Source organism: Aedes albopictus, chromosome 1 (assembly GCF_035046485.1).
Source record: "Aedes albopictus strain Foshan chromosome 1, AalbF5, whole genome shotgun sequence".
Classification (NCBI taxonomy): domain Eukaryota; kingdom Metazoa; phylum Arthropoda; class Insecta; order Diptera; family Culicidae; genus Aedes; species Aedes albopictus.
The window spans coordinates 19452720-19474987 of NC_085136.1; the positions used below are offsets into that span (position 1 = coordinate 19452720).

At 44.1% G+C, this 22268-nt stretch overlaps 2 protein-coding genes across 5 annotated transcripts in view; both read right to left on the minus strand.

The window, feature by feature from the left end:
• Nucleotides 1–22268, minus strand: part of LOC134284823 (uncharacterized) — a 496062-nt gene that overhangs the window by 31335 nt on the left and 442459 nt on the right. The gene's annotated exons all lie outside the window — the stretch shown is intronic.
• Nucleotides 20277–22268, minus strand: part of LOC109408929 (cytosolic purine 5'-nucleotidase) — a 168403-nt gene continuing 166411 nt past the window's right edge. For all 4 annotated transcript variants that reach the window (XM_029855772.2, XM_019682322.3, XM_062844132.1 and 1 more), the window contains one exon: nucleotides 20277–22122. In XM_029855772.2, coding sequence (XP_029711632.2) covers nucleotides 21907–22122 — 216 coding nt within the window. In that variant the 3' untranslated portion in view covers nucleotides 20277–21906. The remainder of the gene's footprint in view (nucleotides 22123–22268) is intronic.

The following is a 22268-nucleotide window of genomic DNA, read 5'->3' on the forward strand; positions in this document are numbered from 1 at the left end:
AAAGAAAATGAAAATTTGTTATTCTATGCCACCGCACTAGCGGGATAATATCGCAATCACTAATACTGAGTAGCGTTCAATCAGTAAGCAAAATTTGTTCCTAGTAACTCATCGAATCAAGACCCGTTTATAATTGATCTAATCGCGCCGCACTTGTTCAAACTTCGTTCACTCGTTCATTCATTCACTAAAAAACTGCTCGAATGCTCTCTTCAGAAAACGTACGCGCACTAGTAAGCCGCTTCTGAGAGGATCCGTTATATCAGAAGTATGGGATTAGTTACCGTGTACTGCTGTAAATTTGTTAAATTTGTCTCTCCTACTCTCCGTGTGAAAAAATAATGCCAATTATTTTTTTGAGATCTGATTAGCTTTTCGATTGATTTAATTGGGCGCCATTTGTTACTAGTAGGTAGGGTAGCACACGTGCTACCAGGACAAAAGACCTCGGCAAACTTGGCAGAGCAACGGCTTGTCGTGTGAGGCCGGGTTCTACAACAACCTCTTTTCCTGGCTAGCGCGATCTGGAGCACCTCTCTGGTCTCAAGGTCGGCTGGAGTAGAATCTAGTCGGCTAATCAGACCTCGGATATGTGAGTGTAAGGGATAAGCTGGTGAATTACAATTTTAAGATTTATTACCCTAGCAATTACAGAGCTGTGTGGATGATTGTGTGTGTGTGTGGGTTGTGAACTTTTTAAATAAATACCTATGGGCCGGCCGGGAACTGCTGGAGAATTGGCGGGAGCGCTTGGTGGGTACTGGTCTCGATCTGGGGGGGTTGGACCAGCGACAAAGGCGGTTGCCTGGCGTAGAAGGGTTTCGGCAGAATTCCGTGAGGTCCGAATTCGCAATAAACTCGGAGTAATGCTCGGCGTGGGGACACAATGAGGTTATGTCCACTGGAGCTTCGTTGTGGAGCCTTACGGTGGCGGAACTCTCAGCGAGCCCGACGGTATGTCGCGTCGGCCGAGCTCTGCGGGTCACCTGAGCACGTCCGGGAACTCCGGGTCACCGGCTCTATCCGCAACACCGGACAAAAGCGGATTCAGGGTTAAAACCAACGGGTCCTAGTTCGGAAAAACGCCACCTTAGCTTTCTAAAAATACTGTATCCTTTCACTTAGGTTTTCCATACCTGATTCTCACAAAGCGTGTTCAAAAAGGGTTTACAAACTTCTCACTAAATTCAGTACTCAAAAAACTTTAGGACTTTATATCTTCATCGACTTTTCAACGTCTTTTTCGAATGAGGTTCTTTCGAGAAATAGGCTGACTCATTCCTTTAACGCTGCCTCATCCCTCTATCTTTCAATAGCCATCTTCTCCTTTTCGCTTTTCCCTTTTAATTCTCCTTTTCCACTGAACTATAGTTATTGGTGCTTTTATTGTAGTGTGGTGAATATGTTTGAATACGTGTAGGGGTATTTTTATGGCATTAGGCTAATTTAAATTTTTGAATAAATAATCCGGAGACATGCAACATATATTTTTTTAATAGAATAAACAAATTGACACAAATACACAGACTTACTGTTACAAACGGTAACAGTGTGTGTGTGTGTGTGTGTGTGTGTGTTTGTGTGTGTGTTTGTGTGTGTGTGTGTGTGTGTGTGTGTGTGTGTGTGTGTGTGTGTGTGTGTGTGTGTGTGTGTGTGTGTGTGTGTGTGTGTGTGTGTGTGTGTGTGTTTGTGTGTATGTGTGTGTGTGCGTATGTTACAAAAAAAAGTCACGCACGTTTCTCAGCCGTCTGATATCCGATTTGGATTCTCTTAGTTGCAAATGAAAGCAACAACATCCTCGTAGAACCCTATTGAATTTTATTACGATCAGACATTTGGTTACCGAGATATCTTTCGAAGAGTACTTTGAAGTAATATAGGTTAGCTTTTTGAGAGATTTTTGACATATAGCATATTGATAAATATCTCAGGCGTCTATCAACCGATTTGGGTTCTCTTAGCACCAAATGAAAGCTACAACATCCTAGTAGAATGCTCTGAAATTTTATTTCGATTGGACATTTGGTTATTGAGATAGCTTTCGAAAAGAACTTAGGAGTTATACAACTAAACTTTTTGAAATTTTTAACAAAATGTAGCATATTAAAAATCTTAGCCGTCTGTCAACCGATTTGAATTCTCTTGGCACCAAATGAAAGCTACAGCATCCTGTTAAATCGTCCAGAAATTTTATTTCGATTGGACATTTGGTTACAAAGATTCTTAGATGGTTGAGATGTCGTAGATCGAAATGATACTTCTTGATGGTTTAACGGTTCAATAACGAATGACTCTCTTTATTATAAGCTCTCATATTTATACCCCCACATGACTTTCTAATTGTTATTTTTGATAAACAAACTTATGGTTGTTATGCAGAGGTATTTCGTCGCCTACTCAACTCCTCAACACTCCTCCTCGACGGAAGTATCCTTGCCAGGTCTCGAAACTTCGAAAGCTTCACTCCAAAAAGCGGTTTTGTCATCATGTCAGCAATCATGTCCTCGGTAGGCAAGTATTGTGGGTCGATGATTCCGTCTTGCTTCAGCTGTCGGATGAAATGATGTTTTGTCTCGATATGTTTGGATCTTCGGTTGACGTTGAGCGTGCTCAATTGTTTGATGCAGCTTTGATTATCTTCATTGATCTTCACTGGCAACGTGGTTTCAATCTTCAAATCATCGAACAAACGAAGAATCCAGTTGAGTTCTCTACAGCAGTCGGCCATGGCTACGTACTCAGCTTCGGTACTACTAAGTGTTACGTTATCTTGCTTTCTTGCATTCCATCCGATCATTCCTCCAGCATAGCGAAACAGGAAACCAGATGTTGATTTACGGTCCTTGGAATCTCCTGCCCAATCAGCATCAACGAACACTTCCAGTTGAGAAGACTCCGCACCTAGTACCAGTCCGTGGTCGATGGTTCCCTTCAGGTAACGGAGTACTCGCTTCGCTTCATTCCAGTCAACTTGGCTTGGGTTGCTGGTCTTTCGTCCGAGGATCGATACTGCAACAGCTATATCCGGTCTTGTGTTCACGGCTATGTACAACAATCCTCCGATCAAACTGGCGAACTGGTGGTTGTTTGGCAATGCTTCCGTTTCCTCCTCCTTTGTCTGTATATAGCCGGGGTCAAGTGGAATCTTTGATGGCTTAGCATCTTGAAGTCCAAATCTAGTCAGTAGTTTTTGAATGTACGCCTTCTGGTTCAGTGATACGCCGTCTTGTGATCGTGTAACATGGATGCCAAGAAAATGCGTTACGTCTCCCAATGATGTCACCTTCAAGTTGTTATTCAAATTTTTGAAAATGTTTTCGTACTCTTCTTCGGACTTGCAAACAATAATCAAATCGTCCACGTATACCGCAATGTACGCCATCGTGCCGTCGTTGTTGCGCTTTGAGTACAAACAAGGATCGTTTTCCGAAGGCTTGAACCCAAGTTTTCGTAAAATCGAATCGAGTTTCTTGTTCCAAATATTGGCTGCTTGCTTCAAACCATAGAGTCCTTTCTGAAGATGGCACACTAGGTTTTGATTTCCAAAATCGCATCCAGGTGGTGGTTTCATAAATACGGTTTCTTGTAGTTCTCCGTTCAGGTATACCGTCTTTACGTCCATGTGTTTGATCAGCATATTCCGTTGGTGGGCCACAGACAGCAATGTTCTAAACGTAACCTGCTTCACGACGGGCGCAAAAACTTCGTCGTAATCCGTTCCAAATTTTTGCGTGAACCCCTGTGCCACCAATCTTGCTTTGTATCGAACCACTTTGCCGGTTTCATCCATCTTCCTTTTGAAAATCCACTTACAGCCAATGGTTTTTCGTCCGGATGGCAGGGGGACAACATTCCAAGTGCAATTCTCCTTGTGAGATTGTAGCTCCTCCTCAATCGCAGCTTTCCAGAGCTCGCTTTCCGGACCGTCCAAAGCTTCTTTTATAGTACGTGGTTCGGGGACATTTGGCTTCACCATATCGACGATTTCACTGTAACGGATGAGTGGTAATCCTTTCGTGCTTCTTTCCGATCGTCGCACAGATGGTTCTGGCAACAGCACTGGTTGATCCTCCATTTCGATTCCTTGACTACAATCCAAGAATGATTCTTCCTCTTCTGATGTGGATTGCATATCATCTGCTTCAAAATCCTCGTCAGCGTGGTCGGTATTCGGTTCATTCGGACTGCTTGGTTCCAGGACTGACTCGTACTCCATTACTCCAGAAGACTTCGGACTGATTTGCAATAGTTTTCCCTCGTTCAAGAATCGTACATCTCTGCTGTGATACACTTTGTTCGTATTCCAACAAACGTAAGCTTCATTCCTTTTGGCTCCAACTTGGTCCTCTTCTGGTCTGGGATATGTACAAACGCACTACTTCCGAAAATGTGCAAGTATTTCAAATTCGGCTTCTTCCCGTACCAGGCTTCAAACGGCGTTTTCACGGTAGCTCGGGTTGGTAGTAGATTCTGAATGTGCGTAGCGGTGTTTATAGCTTCTGCCCAGTATTTGTGACCCATTCCAGCATCGATGAGCATACAGCGCGCCATTTCGACGAGACTTCGGTTTTTACGTTCTGCAACTCCGTTTTGCTGGGGGCTATAGGCTGCTGTGTACTGCGGGATGATTCCCTTCTGACGATACAAACTGTCCAATCTTCGTGACTTGTATTCTCCACCGCCGTCGGAACGAACGATGGCAGGCACTTTTCCGAAACGGGTTTCAGTCATCCGAATATACTCCTCCATACGTTCTGCAGCTTCGGACTTCTTTCGTAGGAAATATACTGTACAGTAGCGGGTGAAATCATCTATGACTGTCATAAAATATCGGGCTCCTCCTGGAGTGACGGTATTCATGGGTCCACACAAATCGGTATGTACGAGTTCCAACATCCTTGACGACTGTGGTCCGGCTTGCTTTGGGAACGGCAACCGGGTCATCTTTCCCTCCAGGCAGCATTCACAATCGATGTCAACCTCACATTTCTGGATTCGCACGCCGGTAACGAGATCATCACGTACCAATTTTCGGATAGCTTCTTCATCGCGATGTCCTAGTATACGGTGCCATTTGTGGATGCAATCTTCTGAATGCTTGGCTGTCGCAGCAGATAACGGTACACTTCTCTTCAACGATTCCAGCTGATAGAGACCGGCCTTCTTCACTGCGATGGCGGCTACCAGTCCATGCTTCGAGATTCTACAGATTTCTCCAGTGAAATTTACTTCAGCACCTTTCTCTGTTAGCTTCCCAACTGACACCAGATTTGCGTCCAACTTCGGAACATGTAGAACGTCCGTGATTGTTATCTGCTTCTAGTCCTTGTCCACTACGCAGTGCAGTATTCCGGAACCTTTTCCAGAAACACCTACTTCACTTCCGTCAGCTAGCGTTACTGTCAATCCGGAGCATGTTTCGTACTGCTTGAAAAAGTTTCTGTCCGCGCACATGTGGGTACTAGCACCGGAATCCACGACCCAAGAATCAATCGTATCCGGTTCATTACGTGTCGCGAAGCAAAACGCTGAGCACCCCTCGGGACGGTCATCTTCTTTAACAGTTCTCGCTTTAGGTTTGAACTTTCGCCGGGATTCGTCCACCTTCGCATTGGATAGCATACGACAATCTTTCTCGAAATGTCCAGGTTTTCCACAGCTATGGCAGATAATTTGCTTCCTCGAGGACTCCACTCTCAGCAACGATTCTCCTCGCGATGGAAGTCTTCGGCGCTTCATGGATTCGTCCAACAACTTGCTCTTCACAAGGTCCATGGTTAACTCTTCATCCGAGCGACTCTCCAAAGCTGTAGTTAGGGTATCATATGATTCCGGTAAGCTCCTTAATACCATCGCGACCATCAACTGGGAGTCCAGCTTCTGACCAGCGTTCGAAAGGCGAGAGAAAAGTCCATCCATTTCTTGAAGATGCTGTTCCATATCGTCACCATCCCGGAACTGTAACTGGCAAATCCGCTTCAGTAGCGTGACTCGAGACGTGAGGGACACACTCTGATGATGTTTCTTCAAGGCTTCCCAGGTTTCTCTGGCAGTTCGGCTACCCCGGATGATCGGATGTTGATTATCTTCAACGAACAGGGCAATAGTCGCCCTGGCCTTATCGTCTCCCTGCTTCCATTCGCTCGTGACCGGATTGGGTACCTCCTCCGAGATGTGCTTCCACAACCCTTCGCGAATCAGCAGCATTTCAATTCTGAATCTCCAGGCTTCGTAATTGGCGTTATTCAGGCGTTCCATCATGAGCTTGCTAGCGTCCATCTTGAAAACGAACCCAAAGTTCCGACCAATCTTCCGAGATTTTCAGAATTCCAACTTCAAAATCTTCAACTTCAGTTAAGACCCATAACCTCTTAGATGGTTGAGATGTCGTAGATCGAAATGATACTTCTTGATGGTTTAACGGTTCAATAACGAATGACTCTCTTTATTGTAAGCTCTCATATTTATACCCCCACATGACTTTCTAATTGTTATTTTTGATAAACAAACTTATGGTTGTTATGCAGAGGTATTTCGTCGCCTACTCAACTCCTCAACAGAGATATCTTTTAAAGAGTACTTAGGATTTATACAACCGCAGAATACAACTAAACTTTTTGAGATGTTTGACCAAGTGCATCATAATAAATATCTCAGCCGTCTGTCAACCGATTTTGGTTCTCCTGGCACCAAATGAAAGCTACAACATCCTAGTAGAACTCTATACAATTTTATTAGGATTGGACATTTGGTTACCGATATATCTTCCAAAGAGTACTTGGGAGTAATACAGATTAACTTTTTGAGAGATTTTTGACCAAGTGTATCATACTAAAAATCTCAGCCGTCTGTCAGCCTATTTGGGTTTCTCTTAGCACCAAATGAAAGCTGCAATATCCTTGTAAAAGGCCCTGAAATTTTATTTCGATTGGACATTTGGTTACCGAGATATCGATATTTCGAAGAGTACTTCAATAAATTCCATTCTTTATTATTATATTCGTTTGGTATCTTGCATGAGCTTTTGATCAGTCTAAGGAAAATTGTTTTTCAATAAATAATGCTGACTTCATATAAAGTGTATATGTACTGACAGGTTATTATCTATATATATAAAAATGAGTTTGAATTTCCTTTGAGGCAACAAAACTCAAGAACGGATGAACCGATCAGCATGACTCTTACACGGTTTGATTCGTATTCGTGGTGGCTGTGTTTATATGAACAAAAAGTTACGAAAATCAACTGGAAAAGTAACAAAATTGATAAAGTACTGATTTTCCATGAGCTAGGAAGGAAATCAACACGATCGAAATGAAATCAATCTAGAGTGCGGTGTGGCAATACCATCACAAGTTGTCAAATCACCACAGCCTATAATGGCAACACAACGTTTGCCGGGACAGCTAGTTTTCAATAAAATTATAAATAACAAATTACAAATAAACAGGAATTCTATGAAAAAATAACAATATGTTAAATGAAAGCTTCGAATTTATATATTGTCGGGCCGCCACCAAACCGGACTTCGCACAATCAAGTCGCGACGCGACCCAACTTGCGACGTTTTTTAATCATGTCAAATGTAGTGCGCATCCTTCCCGTTGTTGTCAGCAACACAGCGCACTAGATGCGAAACAGTTGCGACACTTGTGGACCAAGAAAATGGCAATTTTTGATTGAATGTCGGTCTTAATTCCAACCGGATAGACAATATTGTGGGAAAAATGCAAGAACCGGACAGCCAAAATAACTAGCTAATGTCAAAACTGATTTACATAGTAGATATGTATATCATTTTTGTCCTTTTTGCACCAAGTACTTCGGAGATAATTTATTCGACTGATTAAGAGATATTAGACAAAGTGTATCTCGCTGATTTTTTTATCCATTTGTTAATCGATTCAAGATCTTTTGGCAGTTCACAAAAGATACAATATTCCAGAATATGTAAGCTATTTTTTTTAACATTTCATACAAGATTCTAGGAGGTGTCTGGCATTTCTGGTAGTTTAATCCATGGTCCATGATGCTATTTTGGAAACCAATCCACTGGATGCCAAATCCACAATATTTTCTAGAACTTTTGGTCCATCACACAAAATAAATATGTTAAATACAAATAATACAACAATCGTTTTAATAAGTGTAAGAAGGGTTCTGTTCACCATAGGGCTCTGCACGAAATTTTCTCCTTCTCTTTCATTCTTACAGAAATTTTGTAAACAACAAGGCCAAGAAACGTCAAAATCCCATATAAAATCATAACAGTGCAGTGCCCTATATATAGGTGGATTAAATCGGGTTTTTAATATTCAAATCGACACTGATTCTTCATTAGGGCCTAACTGACATTTTCGATTTCTCTTCATCGATCCTCTCTTTGTGTTATTACGGAAAGTGTATTAAGTATTCCAAAGATTTTTTGGTTGAAATGCGAAGACGACGACTACATCTTGCTCTAAAAGCAAAAAGAATAATGATTTTGTTTGTTTTGGTCAAGTTATTAGTGAAAGAGAGAGTCGACGAAGAGAAATCGATCAAGTCAGTTAGGCCCTTAAGAAAAATCATTGTCGAAATACCTATAATTCAAGTCTTGTTTATAACATTTAGGGTATGTCTACAAATTCAAGTCACACCTACTCATAAACTCCGAATCTACCTTGGGCTATAACACACAGGAGCATAAAACCTTCAACCTTTAGATTTCTATAATTCAAGCAAAATTTAGCATTTGTAATACAGCCACTATTACATCACATATACCTACATCCAATGAACGTTCGATTTCCTAAGGTTTATGTTAGGAAAATACCTTATAATTCACGTAATTAGCGATCATGGAAAAAGTGCATGTCATCCAGCTAACAATAGTGCATCATAGCCTTCTCCTAGCTGACAAGCGCTATCGGTTCAAGTTATTCTGACACTTCCCTGACGGCGCCGCCGTGCAAGCGGCTGCTACGAGGAATCTCATCGTTACAATCCGTTAAAAAGAAGATCGATCGGAAGCGATCAGAGTGTGACGTCTGTTTTTCTGTAACACAAGATAAACCCGGAAAAATTACAACGAAATATGTGCAGTTCTTTTTCAAGGAAAACTATTTTAATCGCGAATTATTCTATACTACACAAAAACGGACAGTTAAATAAGAAAACTTTCAAGCGACACACATGTCATATTATTGTTTCAGCAGCACAAGTTTTATGTTTTATTTACAACAAGGTTGTGTGAAATTTTCTTCTTGATTTGTCGATGTTACATCATGGCAACCGAGCATGGCACTAATCTCTGACTCTTAGACAATACTGACGCAATCCTCCAATGGTCGAGCACTATCCTGGCCACGTCCTTGCGACTGCTGAGGAATGGGAAAGGATCGTTAGTTTTGGACACCTATGAAAAATGTAGACAACTCTACGATCTCTCAGGCCTAGGTGTCACGGGATTTTGGGTGTTGTTAGTGGAAGGGTAAACTCCAAAGGATACGCTTGGTCAACGTTCAGGCACACCATTGTTAGACTTCTTCAAATCAGTTGTCTACCCGATTCATCCTGGTTTCCTCGTCATCTTGATGGTATTTGGTTGAATTACTAGATTCCTCGGTAATCTGAAATGTAAAATAATATTAACATCGTACGTCAAATAAGCTACATATTAGTGATACGCTCGCCACAGTTACATATTTTTATAATATGATTTATATCATACGATAAATTTACCTGAATCCTGCTGAAATAAAATATTAATTAACAGTACACTCAAACAAAATAAACTACAAAACAGAAAAAAAGTGAATCAAACTTTGATCTTAGAATATTTATAAATACGGTAAATATCAAGATCAAAATTTGATTTGGTAGATCTTACACCGCAACGCACCAGTCTAAGGTGATCTACCCACGTTACGGGTTCGGTAAATCTAAGAATTCCAATGAATCAAAAATCAACCTTCGCACATTTGCTGCGACAATCCACCCAATGCGACATAGGCTTGTCCCAACTTGAACAAAATAGGATAAAGGCACATCTCCTGCCTAATCTCTGTAATCCTACAGCTTCTATCAAACGTTTGAATGCTCCGGCATTTAGTCCATTAGCGTGCATTAGGTCTGCCAGGTCCGTCAGACTGTCCTTCAGTTCCTCTACTACTCTGATACTGGACTGGTTGTCCTCAAAGTTACGGCTCCTTCCACGTTCACGGTCAAGCCTGACAGCAATCGACGCAATCAGATTACTTCGCAAGTTACCGCGACAACAATGCCACAAATTCGGCCTTTGTAGACGACAGTGCCACTGTCTGCCGTGTAAACCACATCATAGTTCCGCTAAGCACACGCAGGACGCTGCCAGAAATTGATCGTCTATCATTCTCGTCGTTGCCCCAATCTGCGTCAGAGTACGCAACGAGCGCTTTAACGTGTTCTCCTCCTCGAAACTCCAAACCGATGTCCAGCGTGCTCGTTGGTTGGACAACTCTGGTATTGGCTTAAAAGATGCACCACCGTACACAAGTCCGGTATTGAACTTTTAAGGCTCAAATGAGAATCGCATATTATCCAAAACTGAAAAAAGCACTTTTCTCCAGAATGACGAAAAAACGAGCAAAAACAGCGTGTCCGATTGTCATAATTGACTTGATAATCAATCGGACGTTCTTATTTTCTTCGATTTGTGGATCATTTTTTGAAAAAGTGCTCCTTTAGTTCTGGAACATTTGCATTTCTCAATAGGGCCTTAAGGGACGACTCGAGTAACGAATAACGAAAACAGTTTATTTCAGAAACACGTCTGTATGACTTGAGGTCTGGCTTGTGAATAATAGTTAGGAAAAAATAACAGTGGTTGGTCACCAAGGGCGTAACCAGGGTGGGGCATTAGGGCGATTGCCTACTGCGTCAATATGAACTTTGTGCGACATACGCCAGCGCCAGGCAGCCAATAAGTTCCCAGATTGGCTGAGTAGTTATCTCAGGGTGCCGCTATAGTTACGCGTGAGAGTGGGAGTGCGCGTGTGCGAAGCCGCAAAGAAGAATATCAACAATAGCAAATCCACGAAAATCCTATGGACGCGCACTCTCAGTCTCACTTTGAAGCGGCACTATGGCAGCGCAGTCAGTCTCCTCGGCGTCATATAGCAGCAGAAACGGCTTAGATTCGCCTTCCCCTCTCCCGTATAAACAACGATTGTTCTCGCTGAGCTGAAATTCGAGCCTGGTTACTAGCTCATGGAACCTCTCGTTCCAGGCCCTTGAGGCCTGCATCAGGCCATAGAGCGCTCGATTTAGTCGACAGAACTGGTATCAGACTCCGTTGATCTTATCCTGACCACGTCTGGTAACTTCGTTGCTTCTTTTGGCCTATCGAGTCTTAGCCTCGTCGATAATCACATCGCTCAGTACTACCACTTTCTTCCACCTTGAATCTTACGATAGTCATTTTAGTGGTAGCCGCTTCTACGTCCTCGCACCAGAACACCTTGTCCGCCTTGGGTTTGAAGAGTACCTCTCAGGCCTTCCGGCTCATCCCTTTGCTGAGGCCATTTTGTTCCGGAGTATGCGGCACGGTCCGCCTTGTGACCGATCATCAGGCACACAAAACACTTCCACTTATTCTTGGTCCCGGTCGGCTTTCCGACAAAAGTAGTGGGCTCATGTTTCTGTACACTCCGACCGATTTTCTTTCTACGACACTTATCTCTTCATCGAGTAGCCGGCATTTGATAAATTCCAATGTCAAATTATCCTTCGACATCGTGTCTGACACGCTGACACCGTAAGGTCTGTCGCAAACTTTGACCCCAGCGTTAACAAGAGATGGTACACAACATCAGTGTCGTCGATCATTGCACCCGTCGATTCATACTCGCGCCCGGCAAGCCTCGATGGATAAATGTACATTTCGTGCTGAAAAAATCCTCATTTTGCAACTTATTTCATAACTGTTTTAATTTTACATTCATTTTGAGAATGTTTAATTAAATAATAACTACACATAAATTTACCAAAATCAAGATTCGAAATCGAGAGTGAGACACGTCAATAAGGATAAGTGACATTTCAACACACGAACACTAGCGTGAATTTTTCCATACACAAAAATACACGCTAATTCAATGGCTATTCAGATTGCAAATGCAAATATTACCCAATTGATTTGGGTAAAACGGCTAAACAATGATAAAACTAATGACCGGGGTGAGAGTGCACATATTTTCCCCCAAGTTTCACAACTACATCTACAAAATATGCACGCACATATTTGAACGTGATTACCACTATTGCCAGTCGCATGCTCTCCTATCTGCGCCATCCCGAAGAGATTATGAATTGAAGCACTCAAACCAAAACATAAACTTGCCGTGGTTTAATATTGATCATATTCCGACTCCTATTCAGCAGCGGTGAATTAGCACAGAACATTTTGGTTAACATCTGAACAACGCATTAGTTCAGCAGCGGTTTAGTAAAAAAAAACACGTGTTTTTCATCCTGTGCTGAGTGGAAGTATGATAAACGAAACGATTTGTGAAAAACACATTATACAGATACATATGCTAATTTGTACATAAACTTAACAAGAAGCAGAAAAAGTTGCTTAACTATTTTGTGAAGGAATTACTGCAAGTCGAATAGAAACCTTATTAAACTCTTGAAAAGGGTTTTAAATTATCATTGTTAATACCGAAAAGGCTTTTGTTCCGTAATGTGTACAGCATAACTTTAGTTAAGCCGTTAAGCTATCATTACTATTGTAAATAAATAATTCAGCATGCATGATTGTTTGTGGATTGCGATTGTTAGTTGGGTTACCCATGTTCAGTTGTAGCGATTCAATCTATGGATTACTGCACGAATTTGTACTGGCCTGCTTACTCTCACACGAAATTTGACATTTGAGCGGTGTCGGCACCTCTCAAACGTCAAATTTCCTGTGAGAGTAAGCAGGCCACCATAAATTCATGCAGTGGGCCATTGTTCGTGCAGTTGGAAGTCGGAATTTTTGACACGCGAAAATCGATTTTTCTCCTAAACCGTGTGTCGGACGTTCGTCGGACACAGTGCGCTGGATAGAGGCGAAGACGGCTAATAACAAGACAGACAGCTCCCACCCTGTTTCAGGCGACATGGTCGAAACGCCCTCAACGATTCACAGGAACATTAAAACATGATTGTGTGCGTGTACATGCAAATACGTACACGGAAATGATAACATCGCATGCACACTCATTCATGATGTTGTTCCCTGAAGTCGTTTGTGGCGCTAGTGTGCTTGTAGCTGCCAAAGTATATTGAGCAAGAGGGTAGATGTCTGTCTTGTTATTAGCCGTCTTCGATAGAGGGCCATGTCCGCTGTCCAGCACACTACGTCCGACGTTGGGTTTCACGTATGGATTTTGAAAAAAATCGATAATCGGGTGTGGGGAAACTTCGGGTTTCAACCGCGACAATATATCTCGCGTTACATTTGAAAAGGGCCTATCCCTAAAATGTAAACAAATCGATTTTAATACCTTTCCATAGCATACATACCCCCAACAGTAACATACTGTGCGAATATCACCCGCCTAACCGTTAATCTTATTAGAATAAACCCCACCTTCATAACGGTCGATCATTGCTTTTTTTCAATCATTCATAAGCCCGTGCTCCAAATGGGCCAGTAACGATAAAATTTTGTTTTCATTTGTTGGTCCTCTCGTTTAAGGGCCGACAACCGAAAATTTTACGAACGGCTCTCGGCCCGAGCGCCGAGAGAGAGAATTCTCTCTCTCAAAAACGGCCAAGCCTTGATACGATGTCAACAACGGACTCACTCGGGGGACCAACCCACGCTAAGAAAATTTCAGAAAGACTCACAATAAGGCCTACACGGAACCAGAAATCAACCCAAATATAGGTTCTTTTCACTCATATCGGCTCTTCCGTGCGAAAACCCAAATTTGGCTAAACCGCGTTCAAGCTCTCAGTGGGTAGTTTCCTTTTGATCCCGGCAGAAAATTGCTACCCATCGCAAAGTTCTTTCTACCCATCGTTGACTTTCGAAAGTACCCTAGTGGGTTGAAATAAACCCACTTTTAGGTAAACGGCAAAAAAACCAAATTTGGCTTCTCGCACGGACATTATCGGCTAGGTAGCTGCTTCTCGCTTTGTTTTTGACAACATTGCGAAGAGAGAGCGAGGAAACAACCCACTGCTGGGTAAAAAGTTCAAGCGGTTTACTTATGTTTGCGTTCTTTTAACGTTTTTTTAGGTAGTCTGTTTTTTTCGTGTACACCGGGTGAAATTTTTCAAATTAGCTTAACATGTTTATCTATAATTTTTCATACTTTTTTGAGAATTTTTAATGCAAACTTGATTATTGAAGCATAGATACATCTATTCTTGTATCATTAAAACGAAAAGCATGTTGAAAAATCCGAAAACTTTGAAATACGAATAGGAAATGTGATGGAAAATGTTTGCATCGATTTTTCTCAATGTTTACGTTCTGGGGATAGGCCCTTTTTAAATGTAACGCGAGATATCACATGTTTGTATCAAGTAACACATTCAAAACACGTGGCCCATACAAGACTTCTACTGGGAACCCCTGCTTTTAGCTTCCCAATTACCTATCACATACCGGTCGCCGGGTCTCGTGTTGTTTCTTCAAAACACGATGCCGGGCTTCCTGTGGATGCAAATACGCAGTTACGAAAATTCGAATCCCTCATCGCCTGACCGCTGCAACCATTGCTTGTTTTGCAAAAAGTCACGATTTGCAAAACAACCGATTCCCTTCTCTCGTCCACCAACTCTCACGAAATTCCCCCTATCTAATCAGGCAGGACCGAATTCGCTTCAGATCGATCCCCATGAAGCCGGTCATGAAAACAAACAACATTACACAATCCCAATAATAAAAATATAAATACATAATACACAATCGAAGCAAGCCACGCCACGCCAGCCGTAGCCGAAACGAAAGTGATACCGGAAAAAACTGCGCGTTGACCTTGAAATACAGTAATACGCGATCAAAGGAGACAGCGGCGTGGCGGTCTGGTGCTGGTCTGCCCGAATGCGGGGTAGGCAGAGAGAGAGAGAAAGCGAAAATAGGCAAAAAGCAAAACAACAACACGAACCCCTTCTCTGAACATCCGGAAAATTCCAGATTGCTTGGATCAGCATCAGGGGATGCGCGCGGGTGTGGAAAGACGACGGAGAAGAAGGGTGTGGTTTTCTTTTTATTTTCATCATCGCACCGCATCGCCTACTGCGCTCACCATCAGTCACTACACAGCAAAACAACCCCCTTTCTCAAGTGGGTGAGATGCGATGGATGGGTGGTGGCCGCAGTGTTATTTCCAGCTGGGTCTGGGCAGGGGGGGAAGATGTACACGAGCGTTCGCGTATGAGTCTTACATATATCCTGGGGTCTGGGAGTAGTTCAGCTTTGGCAACAAATTCGACACGATATGGAACCAATACAATCGCAGTAGCAAGCCGTTTACACTAGGCTGCCATGTGTAAGTGATGTTCAACAGTGGAGCATAAATTTGTAGATGTTTGTGTGTAATACGATTTAGAACAACTCCATCAGTGCTTCATACTTTATAACAGATTCCTTGAATCTTATGCTATTTTTTATGACTGACTCGATTCCTACTAGAATCCAATCCGATTTTATTCGGAATCCGAACAGGATTTCAACCGACACAAAGTTCCTGGTAGAATTCACAAAAATAATTCCTACTAGAAACCAAAAGGACACTGGAATCCACACAGTGAAATCCAAACAGGATTATTCCAAGTGGGAATCCTAGTGGATTCCGGGCAGGATTCTTAACGGAATCCGGACACACAGTCCTCCTGGAATCCCGACAGGTATCCAGATAGTACTGGTATCCAGATAGAATTCCTCCTAGAATCCGGACAGGATTCTTCCTGGAATCCAAACAGGATTCCTCCTGGAATCCAGACAGGATTCCTACTGGAATCCAGACAGGATTCCTACTGGAATCCAGACAGGATTCCTCCTGGAATCCAGACAGGGAATCCAGACAGGATTCCTCCTGGAATCCACACAGGATTCCTCCTGGAATCCACACAGGATTCCTCCTGGAATCCACACAGGATTCCTCCTGAAATCCAGACAGGATTCCTCCTGAAATCCAGACAGGATTTCTCCTGGAATCCAGACAGGATTCCTCCTGGAATCCAGACAGGATTCCTCCTGGAATCCAGACAGGATTCCTCCTGGAATCCAGACAGGATTCCTCCTGGAATCCAGACAGGATTCCTCCTGGAATCCAGACAGGATTCCTCCTGGAATCCAGACAGGATTCCTCCTGGAATCCAGACAGGATTCCTCCTGGAATCCAGACAGGATTCCTCCTGGAATCCAGACACGATTCCTCCTGGAATCCAGACAGGATTCCTCCTGGAATCCAGACAGGATTCCTCCTGGAATCCAGACACGATTCCTCCTGGAATCCAGACAGGATTCCTCCTGGAATCCAGACAGGATTCCTCCTGGAATCCAGACAGGATTCCTCCTGGAATCCAGACAGGATTCCTCCTGGAATCCAGACAGGATTCCTCCTGGAATCCAGACAGGATTCCTCCTGGAATCCAGACAGGATTCCTCCTGGAATCCAGACAGGATTCCTCCTGGAATCCAGACAGGATTCCTCCTGGAATCCAGACAGGATTCCTCCTGGAATCCAGACAGGATTCCTCCTGGAATCCAGACAGGATTCCTCCTGGAATCCAGACAGGATTCCTCCTGGAATCCAGACAGGATTCCTCCTGGAATCCAGACAGGATTCCTCCTGGAATCCAGACAGGATTCCTCCTGGAATCCAGACAGGATTCCTCCTAGAATTTAGACAGGATTCCTCCTGGAATCCAGACAGGATTCCTCCTGGAATCCGGACAGGATTCCTCCTAGAATCCGGACAGGATTCCTCCTGGAATCCGGACAAGATTCCTCCTGGAATCCGGACAGGATTCCTCCTGGAATCCGGACAGGATTCCTCCTGGAATCCGGACAGGATTCCTCCTGCAATCCGGACAGGATTCCTCCTGCAATCCGGACAGGATTCCTCCTGCAATCCGGACACGATTCCTAGTGGAATCCGGACACGATTCCTAGCGGAATCCGGACACGATTCCTAGCGGAATCCGGACAAGATTCCTAGTAGAATCCGGACAGAAATCCTAGCGGAATCCAGACAGGATTCCTTGGTGGAATCTGGACAGGATTCCTTGGTAGTATCCGGACAGGATTCCTTGGTGAAATCCGGACAGGATTCCTTGGTGGTATCCGGACAGGATTCTTTGGTGGTATCCGGACAGGATTCCTTGGTGGTATCCGGACAGGATTCCTTGGTAGTATCCGGACAGGATTCCTTGGTGAAATCCGGACAGGATTCCTTGGTGGAATCCGGACAGGATTCCTTGGTGGAATCCGGACAGGATTCCTTGGTGGAATCAGGACAGGATTCCTTTGTGGAATCCGGACAGGATTCCTTGGTGGAATCCGGACAGGATTCCTTGGTGGAATCCGGACAGGATTCCTTGGTGGAATCCGGACAGGATTCCTTGGTGGAATCCGGACAGGATTCCTTGGTGGAATACGGACAGGATTCCTTGGTGAAATCCAGACAGGATGGAATCCGGACAGGATTCCTTGGTGGAATCAGGATAGGATTCCTTTGTGGAATCCGGACAGGATTCCTTGGTGGAATCCGGACAGGATTCCTTAGTGGAATCCGGACAGGATTCCTTGGTGGAATCCGGACAGGATTCCTTGGTGGAATCCGGACAGGATTCCTTGGTGGAATCCGGACAGGATTCCTTGGTGGAATCCGGACAGGATTCCTTGGTGGAATCCGGACAGGATTCCTTGGTGGAATCCGGACAGGATTCCTTGGTGGAATCCGGACAGGATTCCTTGGTGGAATCCGGACAGGATTCCTTGGTGGAATCCGGACAGGATTCCTTGGTGGAATCCGGACAGGATTCCTTGGTGGAATCCGGACAGGATTCCTTGGTGGAATCCGGACAGGATTCCTTGGTGGAATCCGGACAGGATTCCTTGGTGGAATCCGGACAGGATTCCTTGGTGGAATCCGGACAGGATTCCTTGGTGGAATCCGGACAGGATTCCTTGGTGGAATCCGGACAGGATTCCTTGGTGGAATCCGGACAGGATTCCTTGGTGGAATACGGACAGGATTCCTTGGTGGAATCCGGACAGGATTCCTTGGTGGAATCCGGACAGGATTCCTTGGTGGAATCCGGACAGGATTCCTTGGTGGAATCCGGACAGGATTCCTTGGTGGAATCCGGACAGGATTCCTTGGTGGAATCCGGACAGGATTCCTTGGTGGAATCCGGACAGGATTCCTTGGTGGAATACGGACAGGATTCCTTGGTGGAATCCAGACAGGATGGAATCCGGACAGGATTCCTTGGTGGAATCAGGACAGGATTCCTTTGTGGAATCCGGACAGGATTCCTTGGTGGAATCCGGACAGGATTCCTTGGTGGAATACGGACAGGATTCCTTGGTGGAATCCAGACAGGATGGAATCCGGACAGGATTCCTTGGTGGAATCCGGACAGGATTCCTTGGTGGAATACGGAGAGGATTCCTTGGTGGAATCCAGACAGGATGGAATCCGGACAGGATTCCTTGGTGGAATCAGGACAGGATTCCTTTGTGGAATCCGGACAGGATTCCTTGGTGGAATCCGGACAGGATTCCTTGGTGGAATCCAGACAGGATTCCTTGCTGGAATCAGGACAGGATTCCTTTGTGGAATCCGGACAGGATTCCTTGGTGGAATCCGGACAGGATTCCTTGGTGGAATCCGGACAGGATTCCTTGGTGGAATCCAGACAGGATTCCTTGGTGGAATCAGGATAGGATTCCTTTGTGGAATCCGGACAGGATTCCTTGGTGGAATCCGGACAGGATTCCTTGGTGGAATCCAGACAGGATGGAATCAGGACAGGATTCCTTTGTGGAATCCGGACAGGATTCCTTGGTGGAATCCGGACAGGATTCCTTGGTGGAATCCAGACAGGATTCCTTGCTGGAATCAGGACAGGATTCCTTTGTGGAATCCGGACAGGATTCCTTGGTGGAATCCGGACAGGATTCCTTGGTGGAATCAGGACAGGATTCCTTTGTGGAATCCGGACAGGATTCCTTGGTGGAATCCGGACAGGATTCCTTGGTGGAATCCGGACAGGATTCCTTGGTGGAATCCGGACAGGATTCCTTGGTGGAATCCGGACAGGATTCCTTGGTGGAATCCGGACAGGATTCCTTGGTGGAATCCGGACAGGATTCCTTGGTGGAATCCGGACAGGATTCCTTGGTGGAATCCGGACAGGATTCCTTGGTGGAATCCGGACAGGATTCCTTGGTGGAATCCGGACAGGATTCCTTGGTGGAATCCGGACAGGATTCCTTGGTGGAATCCGGACAGGATTCCTTGGTGGAATCCGGACAGGATTCCTTTGTGGAATCCGGACAGGATTCCTTGGTGGAATCCGGACAGGATTCCTTGGTGGAATCCGGACAGGATTCCTTGGTGGAATCCGGACAGGATTCCTTGGAGGAATCCGGACAGGATTCCTTGGAGGAATCCGGACAGGATTCCTTGGAGGAATCCGGACAGGATTCCTTGGAGGAATCCGGACAGGATTTCTTGGAGGAATTCGGACAGGATTCCCAGTGGAATCCGGACAGGATTCTTAGTGGAATCCGGACAGGATTCTTAGCGGAACCCCGACAGGATTCCTGGTGGAATCCGGACAGGATTCCTGTTGAAATCCGGACAGGATTCCTGGTGGAATCCGGACAGGATTACTAGCGGAATTCGTTCAGGTTTCTAACGGAATTCAGACAGGTTTTCTAACGGAATTCGTACTTTTTCTAACGGAATCCGGATAGGATTCCTAGCGGAATCCGGGCGGAATATCTAGCGGAATCCGGACAGAATTCCTAGCGGAATCCAGACAGAATTCCTAGCCGAAACCAAACAGAATTCCTAATGGAATCCGGACAGGATTTGTAGCGAAATCCGGACAGGATTCTCAGCGGAATCCGGAGGGGATTCTTATCGGAATCCGGACAGGATTCCTGGTGGACTCCAGACAGGATTCCTAGTGGATTTCGCCTAGAAGATTCCGACCAACTATGTGCGTTTGTCATCCAACAAGCCAGGAAAGTTCTTTTTATTCTACCGAATTGAATACCCCGCATCGCACAGTCGTATGCTCTAATAACGCTCTATTTGTCGAAAATGATTTAAGGTGTTTTTGTTTTCATCTATAAAAATTGAATTGTTCGAAACAAACTACTGTTTCACTGTGTTCAACTGTGTTAATGTTTTCTAATCCAGTGCTAGTCTCCCTCAATGCAAATTTGTTTTCGTTTTTGTCTCATCTATTGTGTCTATATCGTCGCTGAAAGGCATTTATTTCGTTCAGTGTATTAACTTCTTTGTGGTGATTCATCATCCTCAGTGTCCGTTTTTCTATTGATTCTCTAATTCCCGATTGATTAGCGTCACTGACAATCCTACAAAACGAGCTCGCTCTTGCATAATGCATGCTTGGTTTTCTACATCTCTAGGTGTATGTAATATACAGCGAAAACGAAAAAATAAACAAACAATAACATATATCTTACAACCTAATTACCTATGTAGATGTAAAATCTCACGTTACGGCCGATCAATGTGTAATGCGTTTGAATGTCTCCTCTATAATGGCTACGAATCGAAAATAAGGACGCACGTGCGTCAACGGGCAATTATTTACGCTTTTTTCTCCGTGCCATGTTGAATAACTTTCTGACAAAGTTTTGTACGATTTCCTTACGTTGCACGGTGGGAAAAATTGAGTCCAGCATTCCACATATGCAATGCCGCTGAAATCAAAGCCTATGAGTTGCTTCTGCCTTCTACCAGGATTCATCTATAGCAGCGTCCTCCCGCATAATCAGGAAACTTCTCGTGCAAAATACTTCACAAGACTGACGTTTCATTTCATCTTCCACTGTTATGTGCTGATATCATTTGTTTTTTCTTGACCAACCACTCAACTAAACTGCTGATTTCCTCACCTTTAGTGCCTGAACTGGAGCAGGAACCGGAAACGCACGAAATGCATCACCTAAACTGACGTTTTGTTTTTGTTTGTTTTCTTTGATGCCACCGCTTGCTTTGATTTCCGTGTGACTCATCACGGCTTCCACAACTATATGCCCTGTTTCTCATTTCTTCTGTACCAGCTTTCGTTGGCGTCAGCTTGTTCTAATTTCAACGGCATGATATTTGTGTAAAATTCGATTCGATTTTCCCTTGATTTTCCCCGTGTTTGTTAGTTCAAAGAGTGGATTTCAGTAGCTTTTGTTTTGGTTAAAATATAAAACAGTTAAATTCCTTAGTAAGTATTGATTGGAAGCATCAAACAAGTGTTTTTGTTTTGTTTTTTTTTCCTAGACGAGAAGCATAGAACACGCTTAAAGGTATGTATAGATTGATTCTTACTAATTGTACAAACATTCAACGTATATAGTTTCACTCTACGTCACAGCAGTACGGGTACGACGGGATAGTTGGAGCTTCTTCGGAACAAACGAGTACAAGGTATAGAATATTGCTTACGGAACAGGGAACGTGTGGCTTGGGGTCGCAAATTTGAGCAGTCTAATCGGTTTTTTTGTTTAACAATACACGCTGAGGAGAACTTACCCGACTTGAAGCTCCTCTAGCGTGACTTCCAACCATATATTTAATGTCTAAAGAAAGATTTTAGTGGCTTTGAAGGGCGGGGACAACCTAACCTAGAAAGCTGCTTGGTGCCATGGCAACAGACATACAGATCTGCAGGCAGAATCTACTTATTTTTGTCGGACGACTCTTTGTCGGAACTGGCCGACGAGGAGGCCCGTCGTCGAGCGGCAGCTCCGTTCTTCTTCTGGTCATCGCTGTCCTCATCAGAGTAGTCCTCATCGTGCGTATGGGTCACCGAGCGGGGCGTTTCCGGCCGGGTATGCGGCACCGAGACGTTTCCGCTCACCGATAGTAAATGAAGGTCCCTTTCGGTGATGGCCTGGAATGAATGAGAAGAGTAGGCGATTTTGAGTGGAGATCTTTTTAGGAGTGGTTGTTGCTGCTTTAACGTCTGAAAAGAGAATAAAAGAGAATTTGGAGAGAAAGAAAGGGTGATTGAGTTATTTTCCCTTTAAAAAGGCCGAA